Source organism: Barbatula barbatula (assembly GCF_947034865.1).
Source record: "Barbatula barbatula genome assembly, chromosome: 9".
Taxonomy (NCBI): domain Eukaryota; kingdom Metazoa; phylum Chordata; class Actinopteri; order Cypriniformes; family Nemacheilidae; genus Barbatula; species Barbatula barbatula.
In genome coordinates, this window is record NC_136772.1 from 3,384,137 (window position 1) to 3,397,503 (window position 13,367).

Below are 13,367 nucleotides of genomic sequence, written 5' to 3' on the forward strand. Positions count from 1 at the left end.
TGGAATCTTTATTCTGCCAAGAGGCTGAAGGTGTCATCCCAATAGCCGCGGAGATGATTTTTTCTGGTTGGCATCTCTCCTGCAGATGGAAAAGAGGGGATTGCAGGCACTTCTTAAACTTGACAGGTTAAGAGTGAAGTAATCCCAGCAGCAGCTGTGTTCTGCGGAAGCATCTAGTGTTGGTGTGCGAATGCTAAAACTGCCATTGCAATAACCTCCCTGAGGAGCTACTTAGTAAGCTATCCGAACATCATCATGAAGACAAAGACTCTCCAATTTGTGGACCAGAAGCCTCACGGGTGTGGAGTGTGCGCCATCTGTTGGCTGGGACGGATTTGAGTTCAAAGATCCAAACCAAGAGCCTTCTGAAACCAAACCACTGAAACAAAACTGGATGGAAATGTTTGAGGTTTTCAGGCATATGTGTTGTTTACATAGCTCTATTATAAATAGGAGTCTGTATTTATGTTTCCTTACTATCCAATAGGACAATATATGCTTTTTAAAAACGACTGACCCTAAGGCAAATGTCATTACCTTTAAGTTATGGAGCACATTTTTATCTGAAAGATGCCATAAACAGATCAAATCTGAGAATATTTTTATCAATTTGGTGACACCAGTTTTAGAAGCGCACACACACTATATATTCAGCCGTCTCAATACACACGGCTCATCTAAATATTATGATTCTGGAACATACTGGTTGAAGTGGGAGAGTTTCACACCTCTGGTGTCTAAAATGAGAACACTTGTTAATGGAAGAATGTGGTAAGACCTAATTGGGGTCTATAGGGATCTTGCGGCTATATTTCATATGAAATGGTTTGAAATGTTTGTAGCCTGAATAAAAATAGAGTGAATGTTAGTGATGGAACACAAAACGTCTATTTAATGTGTTAAGAAAGTATTATAAAAAAGAAAGTTATAAACTGTGTTTAGCCAACGCGTGCTGTCAATATGTCACAATTGCACAAATTATGAAACAAAATCTTTCATGAAACAGCAGGTCAAACTTTTGGTCAATATAAAATGAAATAAATAAATAACCTGTGTACCCTTACAAAAAACACTACACTTTTATTAAAACAACAGAAATGGTTCCAGTAGGATTTAAAGGAATAGCCGAACCTTTAATATGAAAATGCGATCATCATTTACTCACACTTTTGTCATTTTAAACATGGGATTTTGCAAAACACAAAGGAAGATACTTTGAAAAATGTTGGTAACCAAACCACCGTTGGTCCACCCATTGACTTCTATTGTATAGACTCCAAACCAGTGCAAGTCACTGAGCACCAACAGTTTTCTGTTACATCTTCTTTTGTATTCTGCAAAAAGGAAAATCGTTTAGACTTGACATGACAAGAGGGCGTGTAAATAATGACAGAATTTCAACAATAAATGGTTCCTTTGACTCAGTGGTTCTTTGGGGAACCCAAGTGAAGATGCACCTTTATTTAAAATACACATCCAAACAAAACATATCAACAGAAGAAACCCACGGAGAACATTATAGTGTCCAGTAAAACCAATACAATTCCTATTAAAACCATTGAATCCATTAGAATTTGTGCGATTGTCTCTCATTTTTACACGGAAACCATCGGGGTAAAAGGCTACTCGAAATAATGATACCAGAAAAACAACTAAATAATCCTGAAAAAGACATCACCCCAACAGATCATCCCAGATCTGTTGAGGTGATCTGCAGTCAAACGCAGCTCCTTGAAAAACAAGAGAGGCCTGGATAGTGGCAGTCGACCGCCCCCTGTCAGAGAGCTTCTATTGTCAGGGCATTTACCAGCACACATGCTAATCCACGGCTCACTTCATCTCAATTAAGTCTTTGTGCGTTCTACTTGTAGTGGCTCTAAAACATCGGAGAAGAGGCCTGAGACCCCCCCATCACTGCAGCTCGCACACACAGAACTAGACGTACTTGAATAAACTCCACCCCTTCTTTTGTCTCACGGACATTGAGTAACATGGACAAGGAGGGGTTATTAGCCTGAACACTGCTTATGGGAATTTAATGATAGCTCGAGAAAAAGGTTTAAGAATGTCAAGCTTTTCATTAAGTTGCCAACTTAAAACGGTTTAAAGGATTTATGTAGAATGTAAAATACACACCTGTTGAGAAACAAAACAAGTTATAATAGTTTCCATACAAATACCAATATGAACCATTGACTGTTTACCATTAAAACCATTATAAATGTATTTCATCTTATTACAGTAGGATGAAATATTTTATTGGAAAACAAACCACTAATAGAACCCACACATTTCCTGTAAAAATGATTCTGTGTCGTAGTAGATTTCATGAGATTAATTGAGTAAACTTTACTTTATACAATTGTGTTTCTTTTTGAAACAAAATTGTAATTAAAATTATAGAACAAATCTCGGATTTCTAATTGCACAAATGATTGAGTAAACTCAACTTCATTTTATCATGTTCACCACACTTAAACCTGCATAAAGGATCTTAACTTGTGGTGGGACTACATTCATTATTTTGTGAATTCAGAGTGCCCATGCGACAGCCTTAAGAGAGTCATTTCTGTGAAAAATCGAATCAAATAAAAGAGTTTATTGTTCAGTTGTCTAAGATTTAGAAGAGATTCCGTTTGTTTTTTTAAGATTATCATGTGACATAATTATTTAGGTCATTTTACTTGATTTCATGGTATGTTGCATAAAAAATACACCCTTAAAAGTACTTACAAATATGTGTGTAATATTGCTACCATCAATTTTTAAAAATCCATGTCATTTTTTACAGTGTTTAGAACCAATGCAATTCCCATTATAACCATTAAATGCATTAGAATATCTTTACTGGTTTCTATCTTTAGGCAGGAATAGTGTAGATTGAACACAGCAATGCAACTTTTATTCCTGTACAGCCTTTCGAGGACTTTACTTTAGTAAACTTGATAAAGCTTTAAAATGCATTTGAGCCACTAGCAGAAAATAGATCTACATGAGGCCGTCCAGACAACACCAGACAAAACGGCGCTTTTAGAAAATCCTTATCTGTTCATTTTTAAAATCACATCAGGGCAAATACACCTATGCCAAAAGAAATCACACACATTGTAAAATAATGAAAAGTGACGTCTAAAGGGTAGAAGCAAGGTTGGATTGAGATCACAAGTTTTTGGTGTTTGGATGGATCAACATAAACCATGTCGGTCAGAAGTGTGAAGAGAAACATCCCTTCATATTATTTAAAGAATTTAAAAGGGGCAATTCACCTGCATCCCTCTTTTCTTATAACCTATAAACCTGTGTGTCCTTTTCACAAGATGAAACTCCGATTAGATCAGTGAAGTCATAGGCTATACATAAAATGTAAAGGCAAAAAGCAGATACAAGCCACAAATAAAAAAATCATCATTGTTACAAAAATGTATTTATTAAATACAGTCTGTGAGAGGAAGGAACGTTATGCTTTGTCTCCCTCATGTGGCCACACGCTCTGAATGAATAGATCTGTCCTGCACAAAACAAGTGTTCCTTTACAACCTGAACAGATACATGACCAAAAATAACCACACACCTATCTCATTATTGCCATGTACCACATTTTAGACTTCAAATGGAGACATGGCGATTGTGTAGTAGCCGAGGAAATGTTAACTGAACTAAAACGTTAAACTGGTGTTTGTTCACCAGGAGCCTCAACAAACTTCCAATGGGGTGCTTAACATGACTTTAAATGATATAAAATTAAATAAATCAAGCATTACAATAATAAAACAACTCAAATCAATTTATTATTAGTTTGGTTATCTTTTTAGGCCAACCTCTAGAATATTTGAATGGGCATAAGTTAGGCGGGCTTTAATATTGTTGGGGGCTTTAAAGTGACCCTTTCGGGCCATTTAGCTTTTCTGAAAAATAGTTTTGCTGCCTTACGTTCAATCAAATTGGCTTTGCAAGTTATTTCAAGTTGCCATACATCATTTCAAGTTTTATATTCAACTCATCAAAATAATCAACGTATTATACTCTTATAATAAAGATGTCTAAAGGGTCTTCACAGTGATGCCATTGAAGAACCATTCAGTCTAATGTTCTTACCTTTTTAAAATCGGATTATAAACTTTTTTTCGCCACGGACGAAAAGATTTTTCGATGGCATTGTGAAGCACCTTTTTTGTAAGTGTGTATTATAGTGTGTTACGCCGTTTTTCAATTGAACGTTGAGATGTCTCGTAAAGCCAATTTAATTGTACCTTAAAAGTTGAAATGATAAATATCAATACAAGTTTAAACACTCAAAGTCAAAGCGTCACCACAGGAGGCTTAACTCAGCAGTAGTCACACCACTAGATATTATCTTACACTATGGACATGATTCATTTAAAACATTCATCTAAGAGAATAAATCCGTCGAACCAGTGTGTGATGTTGCACAAGTGTCCCTGAAAAGCCTTTCAGCAGTTTGAAAAAAATCTATGAAATACGAAAAGACTTCAAAATGGATAAAAACTTGCGTTTCAGTAACAACCATAAAAGATCATTAAATGTAAAATATCTATATGAAAATTGTATCCGTGTTAATATGGTAAGCTGCGCCAACAGACTTTTTTTCAGTGTGCCACAAACTCTTGAAATAGTGTATCTTACAATGCAATGCCCAGTTGAAATCGATTCATTCAAGTCAAAATAAATATTCTTAAAAGATAACTCCTATGTAAAGATAACTCCTATGTAAAAAACAGCTGCTGGATAACAGTGTATGCTGCACTGTTGTAAAACTAGTACTCCTTTCTGAATTTAGACTTCTGAGATCCCTATGGGATAACATAACAGAAATGAGCAACTGTCAATCGACAACTAACACAAGAATCAATCACTACATTGCTGCATCGATCACCATCATCCTCCCATTTAAGTGCACTTAACACGGGGGCCACCAGAGGGCTGCAAACATTCAAGTTGGGTCAGACAGCCGTATACATTCCACTGCCCTCCAGGGTGTAAATCTGACACTATCAACACAGGTCAGCATTAATCTCACTTCACTCGCAGCAAACACAAAGCTACACCAGGCGAATTCTCGATCGGGGAGCGAACCTAAAACACCAGGCTCATTCCGTCACATTGTGAAAACAGAGCCTACATGAATGTGAAATGTACACAGGAGACCGAGTGACCCTTGACGCGGGCCAAAAATGACATAACAGCTCTAATTAATGTCATAGCCACATGTTTGTGAAGTTAGCAAGTCCACAAGTCAGTGCTGTGACCCGATATGACACTAAAGGGACAGGAAGTTTTCCTTAAACGAAAGCTTTTGATCGACAGCTGTCCTTGTCAGTCATACAGAAGCCAAAAAATGAAGAGGTCAGGGCTCGGGGGTGGATAATTATGGCTTTGCTCAATGCAGGCAATGAAGTCTCTTCATTGGCGGCCACTCAAAAGTCACTGTGTATTCTGACAGAATTTTATAAATCGCAGTTTTCCGACAACAATTGCAAATATTATATTATATTGCTCGAGTGTATGCTTTACCACAGCCCATTAAAGGGCTAGTCCCCCCCGAAAATGAAATTCATCATCATTCTAAATCTGTATGACTGACTTTCTTCTGCACAACACAAATGAAGATATTTTGAAGAATGCTGGTTACCGAACAACACCGGTCCCTTTGACTTCCATTGTATGGACACAAAACCACCGAGACATTTTTCAAAATATCTTCTTTTGTGTTTCACAAGAGTCTTGCAGGTTTTGAATGGAATGAAGGTGAATAAACGAAGAGAGAATTGTTCTTTTTGTGAGAACTATAACTTTTCGTTCATCTACGACGCCTTTGGCCAATAAGCATTGTCAGAATGACATTTTCCTGGGGCTCAAGAGATATCAGTCACATGACAAATGTTTCCAGAACGGTTTGCCCGTGAGCAAAGAATGCTGAATTAATTTGTATCCGCCACACATGACAGCCGAGAAACCAGAAGCAGAAATTAACAGACTCAAGGCAAGAATGACACCAAGACCCGGTTTCACAGAAAAGGCTTAAACCTAGTCCCAGACTAAAATAAATGTGTGACCTGTTTAAACCGAATATAACTTGCCCAGAAATATCTTTAAATATATCAGTGCCATTGTTTTGTTTCAAGATTCCAGTAATGTATTCTTCTAACTCATTTTTAAAGCGACATACATATAATCAACTAAGGCATAGTCCTGGCTTAAACTAAACTGTGTCTGTGAAACCGGGACACAAACATTTGGGGATATCGACCAAAGAGTCAACTCTATCATTTGACAAATAAAAATGTAAACCTTAAAACCTATATTGACCATACAGACTATATTGACAGTTTAAAGTTTAGGCTTCCAACGATCCAAAGACATTTTTGTTTTTTTATGTATTTTTGTTTCACTCTCGTGTGTGTCACACACAATCACGTCTTCATTTTCATATTGACTCTAAAGGGGAAGTTCACCCAAAAATCAACGTTGTGTGTTTTCTTTACTCACCCACATGACGATCAACATGCTTGCAAATTGAAAATCTGTAGGGAATATTTTTACATAAATTGTTGAGTCTGTATTTAAAAAACGGAAAATGTGTTGGGTCAAAGAAAAAAAACAAAGAAAGGTTCAATGCTTACAGACCTCTTCACATCGTACAGACCCCCTTGTTGAAAACAGCACACACACACCGTACCCCGGGGGGACAGTTTTTTATTGTGTTTGAGGGGATGTTACAGTGATGGCTCATTTTAGCTGAGCTACAAAACGTTCAATGAGATCTCTTCATTACAAACTGACAAAGGTATAACAGATTCACAACAGCATGTACCACAGAACTGGAAATGAGTGTGGGTCTCATATAAATGACATCATTTCTAATAATCTACAGCTCGTATTTCTTTTTTTTGTCTTTTTTTCGCTTTTTTTCATCGACTTCATACAGATAATGAATTAGGCTAAAATGCACCATAATATTTGGTTGACTTTAGGAACATTTTTCTTATTACATCACAAAATACATTTTTATATCCCAAAGAAGCAAGATTTGCAAGAAGGCTTTTTAAACAGAACTAAATCTACAGCTACAAAATTCTACTCCGGCAGCCTTTACCGCGCTCGGTTCTGTCTGCGCTCCCAGTCCGTATTGGGTAAAAACACGGGGTAGAATCAGTATGACATGTACACAGAAGTCCGTATTGTAAAGGCTATAAAGATTTGTTGCAGGTTGTAAAGTTGCCTCTCCTGGATCTTTACACTCCTTTGGGTGATGGGGGTGCGGGAGGGGGGTCGCGGTGAGGGAGGAGGGGAGGAGGAAGGGGGGATGGCACAAAGGGAAACCGGGGTGGAGGTGGGGTGGCTAGAGGTGCCGCCGGTCTCCGTCTATGTGGCGTATCTCTTGGTCCACTGTCGAGCTATCCTGTCATGTTCTGCTCTGTTGGTCAGGTACTGAGTAGCTATGCTCCCCACCAGAGGATCCGCTGAGATACGGAGAAGAGAAATGAATAAAATGTAGAAAGTGAGACGATTTTATACCCAAGAGTCACGGAGAACAGTATTTGGAGAGACATCGGGCAGCACAGAGAAAGCAGAAGGAAACGAGATAGATTTCATAGAAAATAAAAGAGCTGTGCGGGATTCAACAGACAGTTTTGGTGATGTTTTTGAAACAAACATCACGAGGACACATTTTGCCTCAAAAGGCCTATTTATACTTGACTTGTGATAAAAATCTTGACTGTAAGCAGCACAAAAATGAAGATGAATGCTACGAATCTGTAATATGAACAAATGAACCTGTCTATTTTAATTAGCACTTTCGAAATGAAACTAAATTAAGAAATGTGATCAATCATTTCCAGATCCGGACTGTATTATTTAACATCATTTATGATGAAGTGGGACATGTTCCTGGAAAAACATCTTTTGCCATTACTAGAACATCAATGCAATCCTTAACTTCCCTTTGATTTTAAGATTTAGTTCTTAGGGACTACAACCATATTTCAAGTGCGTTACAGGTCGTCGTACTCACCTGGATTACAGTCTGTCAACAGGGAACAGATTGAGAGTAGGACCTTCGAGATGGTGAGAGCCGGGCTCCAGTTATCCTTCAGGATGTCCAGACAAATCACACCCTGACTATTGATGTTGCAGTGATAGATCCTCGTACGGAACGTGACCTACACGGAAGAGAAAACCCAAGAGATTGGCAAAACTGGATGATGTTGGCTCACCGGTGCAGAACCTCGGTGTAATGCTATGGATGTGTCTTAACAGGCTTTCATTATAAAGGGGGCTTTGGAGAGCTAGATAGCAGCTTTCAGTCTTATTAACAGAGAGGAATCCTGAAAGCTATCGATCCAATGAGACGAGAGAGCTACGTAAGCATAACCTGACCTCGCTTTCAAACTGTGTGTCTGTAGCCGGGGTATTGATGACTTATGGCCTTGGCTTAAGGAGCCAGCAAAAGACCACGCTATTGTGAGAGGACCGAGTCTGCCGGGTAAAGGTCAAGAAAGGGCAGTGTCGGATCGTGAGCGTTGGCATATACAGACCGGCCTTCTTGTGTTTGTTGACGTTGTTGTCTCAAGCTGCCGCTGCAGCAGCTAGTGAGACGGCAGTCACATGACACAGTATAAACCAAATGACCAAAATAACCCTGTCCCCCTGTGCCTGGCACAATGCTGCTGTTGTATGAACACGGTGGTCTTAGAGTCAGACTCAACACGGGCAGTATGCCACGGGTGGTCTGTGTGAGGCCTGGGGACCGACACTGAGAGACACAACAACAGAGATATACATTCATATCTCTACGGGAACACAAACAGCAGGACAAATAAAAAATTGAGAGAGAAACGTCCTGCTTTCAAACTGCTGTGTAGGCAGCTCAGTAATGTTTAAAGATATTATACAGCAGATAAGATCCTGATACAAAATCTGTCCCAAACACTGCACCAGAAGCATTCTACATTTTTTAAATAGGAAAGAAAGAAAGAAAGACGGAAAGAAAGACAGAAAGAAAGGACAGAAAGACAGAAAGAAAGAAAGAAAGAAAGGAATGAAGGGAGGAGGGAGGGAGGGAGGCAACAGACAGACAGACAGACAGACAGACATTAATATCTAGAAAATAGAAAATAAGAAAGAAAGAAAGAAAGAAAGTTGGTAGACAGACTGACCTAAATAAATAATAATAATATAATACAAAAGAAAGACAGACAGAAAGAAAATAGAAAGAGCATGACAAAAGAAAAACAGAAAGACAGACATAGTGCAAAAAAGAAAGACAATATAATTGAATAAAGACAATGAAAGAAATATGGAATGAAAATGGAAGAATTAAAGAAAGAAAAGAGACAGAATGAATGATTGAAATACAATGAGAAAACCAAAACAGACAGAAAGATTCACAGACATAAGTCAAAATGAAAAATGGAATAAAAAACGAAAGCAAGCCAGCGAGAAAACAGCAGAATGAAAGAAAATACATCAAAAGAAATATAGAGCTACAGAAAAGACAGACAGACAGGTTAATGCTTAAGAAAGTCCCCCCCAAAAAAGGAAAGAGCCCAGACACAAAATGACAAGAGTGACGAAACCCAAATGTCCTGTGATGAGAGCGGTGCATTAGAGCCTCTTACAGCATCACTTAATCAATACTCTTTATTTCTGGATACAGTTGTAGGATGAGACGCCTCTGTCTCTCTCTCTGTCCCCAAACACACACCAAACCTCACCGCTCAAGTGAAAGAGAGCGTGCAACTTCACAAAGCATCATCCCAAACAAACGTAGGCAACATCAGCCCCCGAGTCAAAAGAATGAGGGGCGCTGGACCGCCGACTCGGCCCGGGATCCAGCGCAGAAGATGAATCCTGTTTATAATTACTGGATTAGAGCTTCACAGTGGCTTGATGTGAACAAAAAGCCTTTGCAGCTCATGAACTTCATATAGACTTCTTGTTTACAGATGAGGGCCAGACTCAAGGCTGAGGAAACAGATTCTGTTGGTAATTAATGAGAGACGGCGAGTCTGACTCTTTCACCTCAACAGTCAGAGCTACAGTAAAACCTGCATCTCTAATCCACACAGCTGCTTGTCACCATCTCAGTAATTGCTTCATGTTGATGATATCTGTAGAAAGAACACCTGAGAGTATGTTTAGCCACCCAGCGAATAAAAAACTGTTCTGAATCACATTACCCTTGAGGTTTTTTTTTAATAGAGGTCAAATCTGTTCTGAATAATTTGTTACAATAGTGTCCTTGCTAGACTTAATAAGCCTTAATTAAAGGTCAATAGCCTTTTGTCGAAATTCCCTTGGCCGACTATAAACTAACAAAAGCAAACCACACACGAAAACATTAATTTAAAAAAATTCCATCTTTATTAAAATAACCATGGTTTTAGTACAAAAAAGAATTGTTACTTTAGTTAATCTATGTTAGCAACAAATGACCCATGGTTTTGTCTACAGTAACCATAGTTTAATACTAGTATTTATTGTTAAACCAGTTAGTAAAAATAGTAGTTATTATGCATAGAAAAACATGATTTCTAGGGGTTACCGAGACACTTATCCCACAAAACCGAGTTACGTGAATAATACGAGATTTTTAGACATTAGAATTTGAGCATTTTTCAACTCTGGGCGCCCGGTTGAAGGCCGGTGCAGAGCATGGGAAAACGCGGAGTGCAGAAAAAAACGCCAGCTGTTCACGTTTTCAAAAAACGTGCCGTTTCCATAGGAAACTACTGAAAAAAACACGAGAACGCTGGTAGAAACACCTCGACGGAAACATCCCCTAAAATGCGAGGAGCTAGCGGACGCAAAAGACGCATCCGAATGTTTAAACCGTTTGTCTAGAGCGTGTGTACATAGAGAAACGGTTTACGAATGACCAGGCCACAGCCACACAAAACATGCACTCACACAAATGCTCCCAAATATATTTTGAGGTCGCACGGGTTAAATATAGGGAGCAATGCTACTAAATTGGTTGCAATTGCGAACCCAGCACTCCATCATGCCAACTGAGTGAGGATATTGTGTTAAGATCTCATGCCACGAGATCTCGTCACACCCCAAATGATTACTACGCTTTTACTACAGTAAAACCATGGTGAATGGGTAATATTACCATGTAATAAATAACGATATGCACATGTGATTATCAATATTTACATAATTTTTAACACTCTTGCAGCTCTAGTGTCTACTATAAATAATAACTCAAATGTGGATTGAACCATTGCAGATTATAACTACTCGTGATATTAACATCAGATGACTCATATAGGGCGTTGAGGTCCTGCAGCATATGCAATAACACAGATGCATCCCACTCAGCTCATCTCTGAATTATTCACCCTGTTACTGCGCAGCTTTTGCATTCGGACTGACTTTATTTTCAATCCTGCTGTAATACACTTGTGTGTACATTTTGAGTGAACTGAAAGATTGTGTTTGATTAAAGATGATAACCACAGAAAGATTGAAGCATGACAGATTTGCAAATGAAGATGGATGAGGTGTTTTTATACCTTTGGTGGCTTGAAGGGGTAATCAGAAGAGAAGGTGATATCCAGAAAGAAAACGCCCCCTTCGTAGACTGAACCTGGAGGCCCCAAGATAGTAGATCTCCATTCATAGATGTTGTCACCCTTGGGTCCCGCACTGAAAAAAGACACATAAACAGCAATGTGAGTAAACTGAAGCTTTAAGTCTTCAGCCAAGATTTAAATCCTGACTTGCGGCTGTTTAAACGCATTCGACCACAAGAGCGTCTACTTCCTGTCAGTCTTTCTACTGTCCTACAAAAAAGAAGAAGGCTAAACTACAAACGCAGTTATGAGCAGCAGGCTGTGTAATATGAGAGATTTTTTATTTTGTTTTCACTTAGATTATGACAATTTGACTAATAGCAGTGTCTGCCAACAAACATAAACAAAAAGCATGTTTTAGAAAAGGTTTTGAGCAATGTATTATTCGCATGAATTATACTGCTATCTTGTACCCTGCAATAAATCAATCTTTCTCTATCAAGTGCACTGATTTGAAGAGGCATATCTTCAATAAATGTTTAATTTAAGCAATATTCTGTATCACTTCACATCACTTAATTCGATTTTATGAGATGAAGGTGGAAAAAAGAAAATCGACCAAACATATTGGGCCAAAAAATCAGACCCATATTTCAGCCGGCCTGATATCTAAAAATCGGCATTGGCCAAAGAAAAACCCAAATCGGTCGACCTCCATGTAATAATACTGTACCATATGCAGCAAGGAGAGCTCATCTTTGACTGCATAGAAAACACAAAACATGCGCCTACACTGACATGTTTGTCTAGTGTTGCAAACAAACATACCCAAGAGGCTTCAAGAAACCATAAAACCACGAACAAGCTTTAAACATATCAAAAACAAGCACTCAACATTCTGCAAAATGAAGTTTATATTTAAAGTGAACCCTACTGCGCAATGACTTTTTAATGCAGACCGGTGGCAGAATGACTTTTTATACACAACGTATCATGAGCTCAAAAGTTGGTCATTCTTGGTGATTCGGGTTTCAGAAAAAAACTGGTTGTTGAAAGAGGTATAATATTTCCCATAGTTACAGTAAAATATTGTTAAACAGTAAAACGAATGCAGAGGCTTCGTATGCAACACACATAAATATTTTTAAACCCAATCTTGTTGAAAACATGTCAATGCATTCAATTATTTGCATTTAGTTTTTTAATAAAACTGCAATTGGTAATGTTTTATGTGCATAAAAATCTGTGTTCAGAGCTATCTCCTTACATTAATTCACAAAGGTAAGATTATAATGGTTCTTAAATTGATCTGTCGGGTCACATTTTGCAGTATTGACTATGTACTAAAACTAATGTAACCTGAAATTTTGTTTCAAACAAAAATGGGGATTTCACTCCAAAAATTGATGAGTGCAATAAAGAAAGTAGTTCTTTAATGTACTGAAAGGTACAGTTCACAAATATTTGGGAGGATGGGAGGACCCAGGCAACACACATACTGATGAATACACAAAGTGTCTGATAAATGCATAAATCTAAATCATCTGATCACTGTGCACATTCTTTTACGTGTGTTTTATACAGCGGTGAGCCTTACAACCTGTTAAAGATCAGAAGTTTAGATGAGTCACTGCTTGCTTAAAAAAAACAAGTTGCTGATACAATGGAAGTCAGATTAATTTATTATAATCAAATCTAAAATCATGTTCGAAAACATTTTTTTTATGTAGCTAGGTAACCACCGGAACAGCTGTCCTCTCAGTCAAGGATTACAGCGCGAGCGGTCTCAACTTTGGTTTGTTGTTTGGGGAAGGGAAGCCTCAT

General features: G+C 38.2%; 1 protein-coding gene across 1 annotated transcript in view; it reads right to left on the bottom strand.

Annotated features, from left to right (window-relative positions):
- Positions 1-6,696: 6,696 nt before the first annotated feature.
- ube2e3 (ubiquitin-conjugating enzyme E2E 3) overlaps positions 6,697-13,367 on the bottom strand; it is a 31,308-nt gene continuing 24,637 nt past the window's right edge. Inside the window, exons 4-6 of the mRNA XM_079463786.1 lie at positions 11,544-11,676; positions 8,036-8,183; positions 6,697-7,481 (exon numbers count right to left, since the gene is read on the bottom strand). Of these exons, the coding sequence (XP_079319912.1) occupies positions 7,384-7,481; positions 8,036-8,183; positions 11,544-11,676 (379 nt within the window). The 3' untranslated portion in view covers positions 6,697-7,383. The remainder of the gene's footprint in view (positions 7,482-8,035; positions 8,184-11,543; positions 11,677-13,367) is intronic.